Here is a 5890-nt window from a genome sequence, read left to right as displayed (position 1 = left end):
CGCAACCCCAAATGGGGTCATAACACCAGCAGATGAGGTCACAATAAACATGCCCCCTAAGATTTCTGTGGCCACAGCAGGGTGCAGGGCTGCAGCTGGGCCAGACCAGCTCCAAGCAGGAGCCACTTCTGTGGCCCAGTGGGTGGAACCCATTGTGGGGGAGAGTGCTGCACCTTCATGGCCACCAAGGTGAGGCTCAGCAGTGGCAGCAGCACAGAGTTGTGCCCACACTACCGCTGGGTGAGCAGGGGGTACCTCAGCTTGGCAGCCATGGTGGCCCAGCACAGCACTCCCTCCCGGATCCTGCCCACCAGGCTGTGGAGCCCCCAGGGGGAGGGCATCAGGGCAGGGAGCCCCAAGCCTGCAGCGGGCAGCCCGCATCTTTCCCCACACACAGGCTCTATTCTATTGGTGCTGCCCGTGGGGAGGGGGCGGGGGTGGAAGCTGGGCTCTGCACTCCTCTCAGGCTGCACCAGCCGTCGCCTCCCACAGGTGGTAGCTGGGGCTCAGGCACTGCTGGGGCAGTGGCAAGGCACTGTGGGCCCTGGCCCTGGGGGACTGGAGGGGCTGTGGTTTGGGAGCAATGGGCCATGCTGTGGAAATGAGGTCATAAATGGGGTCACGCTGAAGAAAAGTTTGGAAAGCAATGCTTTAGCACAAAAGCAGTCAGGTCAGGCAGTGAGTGATTTTGTGAAAAATGTTCTCCTACCTGTGTTTTAGTGTCTCTATCCTGAACCCTATTTTTGGTGATCGTTCTTTCTGTTGCATAGTATTTGTCTGTTTTTTTACCCACATGGTTGCCATGAGGGCATTTGCTGAACTGGGTGAGGTATACCACATTCTGGCATAAACGTGCGCGTGATCCATGGAGTCTGACAGTTTTGTTGTGGGGAGTACTGATCATTGTGACAGTAGAGGTATGTTGACAGGCCTTGCTTTTATTTTTAAGGAAGGGCCAGGTCCCATTAGATGCCTGTTGATCAGGGAGTTTACTTCTGATAATAAGTTGGGCAAGGTTAGAGGGCTGTTTGAAAGCCAAGAGAGGAGGTTGGGGGATATTTTTTAAAGGCCTGGTCCTTGACAGGTATAGGTTGTAGTTTGATTCTTCTTATAGACTCAAGTGTGGGATAGTAAGTGACAGTCCACGGTGTACAGTCAGTTTTTATCTTGTAGGTTGCTGTGGGATATCTGTGTGGCTTTTTCAAAGATACAGTCTTTCTATTCTAGAGTGTTCATGCTCTGGGTAAAGACTTTTCATTTTGGCAAGATGAATGTCGTGGGTATTCTCCTGAGAGCGGATGTGGTGGTGTCTGAGGGCCTGACTGTATATCACCCCTTTTTTGCTGTGTTTAGACTGATTGCTGGTGGTTGTAAGTGTGGTAGTCTATGGGTTTTCTATGTAGGATGCCCTCCTGGATGTAGATTGTGGCATCTAGAAAGTTGATGGTAGTGCAGTAGTATTCCAGAGAATTTGATTGAAGAGCAGTAGTTGTTAAGTCTGCGGTGTAAAGCAATAAGTGAGTCTGGGTGCTAAGTCCAGATGATGAAAATGTTATCTATGTAGCTCAGGGATACATAGGCTAAAACACTGGGGCCCAAACATAGAAATGTTACTTTTCTCCTCCTCCCCTGATCATTTTTTTCCATGACTTGCGCTCAGGCCCATGTGTACCTGGGCTGTGTATGTACATCCGTACACATTCAGTTTACAGCCAGTCTACACATGCAGGATTAAGCATCCAAAGCATAAAGTGGGGCCAAAAACATCCAGGTAGATGGCTAGAAAACTGCCACTTAGATGAGCAAGAGTAAATAGCATGTCACCCCTTTCATCTTCTCGCAGCAGAAGAAACAAGGCAGTTTTGCCTAAAGTACTCAAAGATAAAATGCTGTTTGTTGGAAAAGTCCAGTGAAATTGTGTAGAAGACAGAAAAGCTGTTCATGCAAAAATCATCTGACTTCTCTTCAACCAGTGCAGGATCCCTGTGACTGTGTTAAGACAGTCCAAATCCTTAATTTACCACATGCTGTTTCTGACTTTTCTGAATGTGACCTCCGCAATGCAAGTAGTGTGTGGTTGTTGTATCCTGAGACTTGAATTAAATCTATCTACATGAAATCTATTTACAATATATTTTCTATGTATTTTTTCTGTTGGTCACTTTGCATTGGTTAAACACAAGCAATTTCTTTAAAATTATGTTTTGAAAAAGTTCAGGCATGACTTTTTCTCTAAGTTCTGGAAATCATGCACACATGCACTTTCATATCAGTAGTAGTGGTCTCCTATTTTCATTATATGTTGTATCTCCAGTAGTTAAAATCAATATTTTCTGTAATAATGTGTATTTGGGATTTGCATTGGCTGTCTTTCAATTTTGACTATTACATATTAGACATTTCAACCCCTTAACATAAAGTAGCTATTTTACAAGTATTTTAAAGCAAAATGTCTTTGTCTCTACAGCTGATCTGTAGCCATTTTGAGATGGGAGCTTAAAGGCTAGCTTGGATGCTTCTGGAAAGTTATCCCATAGAGAGAAGAGAGTAAACAAAAGGGTCCTCATTAATGGAGCAGTTCTATTAAACTACATTTGGTTTTCAGTTGGCTCAGCACTAGCATCCATGTCTTTCTTAGCCATCAATTCCAGGGTGTCCTTCATTTAATTTTTGAGAGGTGAACATTGATATCAAGGCAGTAAGGCAGGGCACTGAGCTGTTATAATAGGTGTAGGTGTTGGGAAGGAGTACCACTGGTGATGTGTACTGGTCCTTTTTGTTCTGGTAAGCTTGTTGCATTTTTCTCATTTGGCCAACATTAATCATTGTCCCTGCTACATCCCATGATCTCCGTGGGCTTTGCAGTGCCAGCAAATGCAACTGTCTGCATGTTTCCCTATCTACAGCCCAGAGACATTTAGGAGTTCACTCCTACCCATTCTCCCAGCTCCTAGACCTGGAGCTATACTTTTACAGGTGCATTTATGGCAGTAACTTTTAAAGATAATTTTTTCAAGACTTGCTGAGGATGTCATATAGAAGATAGGCTTCCAGTGACTCTTGTCTTGTGCAGTAATGTTAAAAAATTCAACCAGAGGTGTCCCTACTTAGCGGGAGTTGTACTGAGGGTTTGTTGCTACAAAACTGCTTATACTAGTACAAGTATTTCTGTATCTGCACAGGCATTGGGCTGACAGAATTGTGCTGAAGTGCTTCTGTCTTTGGGGGCCTCATTTAACTTTGTCAGCAAGAGCTAACTGTTCTGTCAACAAGAGGCAAGAAGACAGAGTGTAAATGGATGCAAGGCTGTGCCAGGAGAAGGAAAGTTTTGCTGATAAAACTTAAAACAGGAATGCAGACCTTCACCCCACTGATACCAACTAATTCTACCTTTCATATCAGGCAGCTTCAAGTGGTCTCCTTATTGCTCAATGTCTCTATTGTACAGCTATAAAGCAGTTACTTACAGCTGTATAGTAAGTTATTCTGAGCGTCCCTTCTTTCTCCAGGAAGTTGTGGAATAATTACTTGTTGATTCAACCAGAAACCAGTTCCTGAATTTTGAAATTTCTGAATAATAGCTTTTTTTAACACAATTTTTATTTTTACAACTAATAAATGGCAATTCTCCATAGCAGGTTCACTTCCGTTCCTACTGCATTGCCACTTATGTGGGCTTTACACCACAGCATGAAGCATCTGGTGCAAGCCTATTTTGGAGACAGGATACAAGTCTGATCTGCTTGGAAGTCCCTATATCCTTGTTTTCTCTATATTATGTCTGATGAAAAATATGACATTAAAAATATAGTATGCCCTTGTTTGTTACTTGCAGATTGCCCAATTTCAAAAAAATTTTGAAGTGAATCCTAATGTGCCAGTTACAATGCTATTTATGTCACTAACCCGGGGAGGGGAGGCAGGGAGGATGAGAGAGGGGTAAAGAGGTATAAGCTTTTTAACTAAAATATATCTGTGTTAAATTAGACAAATAATAAAAACACTTCTTTCAGCATAATAATGCCTGGGTGATACTTATTTTTATTCAAATCACAAGGTATCATTTGCTCTTCCTTTTTAAATATAGAGCACTTGAAGAAAAATGGAAACAAAAAGAAGAAAAGGAAAAAAGATTTAGAGAACGAGTACTGCAGCAAAGGAAACTGAAACATCAGGAAGCAACCGAAAAGTTCCAACGTACTCATCTCCCTTTTCCTCAGCATGAGAAAATAGGTTTGGAAATCCTTTCCATGGTGTAATGAAAGCTTGTGCTATATGTACTTATCAGTTTATTCAACTTATTGAACCCCTCCCTCATCCCCACCTTCCCTACCCCCCAAAAAAAATTAATAACTCCATGCAAGTGAAGTAAGGTCATCATTATTAAAGAGAAGGAGATTTAAGCAAGAAGAGACTTGAACTCAATATATGTAATATAAAATGGTCAGAAAAGAGGGTGGGGACAGTACTTTCTAATTTTCATTTTCTATTTTCTAAATACCTATTCTGCTATGAAATAGTTTGTTATTTTCCAATTATAGTATGTAATGCGACTTTCAGGAATGTGCTGTAGTTTGATTCTTTTTTTTTCCCTTCTTACCCAGTTGCCATTCCAACATGCCTACTGTTCATGCTACTGTGCTTTCATAAACATGCCTTGTGCATCAGAGAAATCCCAAAAAGATTAGAATATTGTAAAGATATTCATATAAAAATACCTGAATTTTGAATTTGTAGGAATTAATATTTTTTAGTCAAAAGAAGAAAGTTTAAAGGAAGTCTAATAATTTAATGTATTACATATTTTTATGAATTATACAGCACTATTAGCTGTTCTCTAATCACTGAAAAGTAAAGGTCTCTTCAACTCTCCTTCATAGTTGGAACCAATACATATTGGCAGGGATGTATGACAGCTTTATCCAAGTCTGATTTCCACTCAATTTTCCAAGACTGAAACTCTATGGTATATTGCTTAGATACTCTTTGCAGGTTTGTTGTCACACATGCAACAGCTCCAAGTGTGAGGTAATGTTTCTGACTTTGAGATCAGATGTTAAAGAAGAACAAAACAGAATGATAGTGTTTTTAGACTCATAACTTTGCCATGAGTCCAGAAAATGAAGCAGTGCAGCAAACCACAAACCCTCTGCTGATCTCCCACAGCTCTGAGATGGGAGTAGACCACGGGCGGGCAATTATTTTGGGCAGAGGGCCACTTATCCAGTTTTGGCAAGCTGTTGAGGGCCGCATGGGTAGCCCCGCCCCTTCACAGGTACCCTACCCCCTGGTCACCATAATGGGACCAGTGTCCCAGGGCCAGCACTGGTGGGGCCCAGAGCAGGGCACAGGCTGGCAGGGGTCTGTGGAGCCAGGCTGGGCTGCACCAGCAGGGAGAGGGGGGAGCTGGGCCGGCTCCATAGAGCCCCTGCTGCCCGGGAGCCTGTACCCCTGCTGCTCTGCTCTGGACCCTGGTGGCGTTAGCCCTGGGACACACCGGTGCGTGTCCCGTGCTCCCGCTGGCTCCATGCCTGCTCACTCCCAGTGCCCCCATCCCCATGGTACAGGCAGGGGGCAGTGCACAGCCCTGACCACCTAATCGCCGGCAGGGAAGGAGCTGGTGCTGAGCGCCACGGGCAGTGTTGGCTGCTGCTGCCCACCCCAGAGCTTGCACGCTGGGCAGTCAAGAGGTGGCAATGGCAAATGCTGCCCAGTACAGCAAGCGGGGGGGCCGCAGCTGCTGCCACCATGCACAGCCCTAATGGGAGAGCCTGGAACTGGCATGGGGCCCAGGCTGGCAGTGGGGGTGGGTTACAAGCTGGTGCTGAGTGTGGGGGTGGGGGAGGGGAAGCAGCTCCTCGCCTGCCGTGGCTCCTCTTCCCAGCACTCA

At 44.6% G+C, this 5890-nt stretch overlaps 1 protein-coding gene across 3 annotated transcripts in view; it reads left to right on the top strand.

Moving 5' to 3' along the window:
- CEP126 (centrosomal protein 126) overlaps positions 1-5890 on the top strand; it is a 54175-nt gene that overhangs the window by 7486 nt on the left and 40799 nt on the right. For all 3 annotated transcript variants that reach the window (XM_014524334.2, XM_025214685.1, XM_025214683.1), the window contains exon 3: positions 4088-4233. In XM_014524334.2, the coding sequence (XP_014379820.1) occupies positions 4088-4233 (146 nt within the window). The remainder of the gene's footprint in view (positions 1-4087; positions 4234-5890) is intronic.

Source organism: Alligator sinensis, unplaced genomic scaffold (genome assembly GCF_000455745.1).
Source record: "Alligator sinensis unplaced genomic scaffold, ASM45574v1 scaffold40_1, whole genome shotgun sequence".
NCBI classification, from domain to species: domain Eukaryota; kingdom Metazoa; phylum Chordata; order Crocodylia; family Alligatoridae; genus Alligator; species Alligator sinensis.
This window is presented reverse-complemented; position numbering and strand designations above follow the sequence as displayed.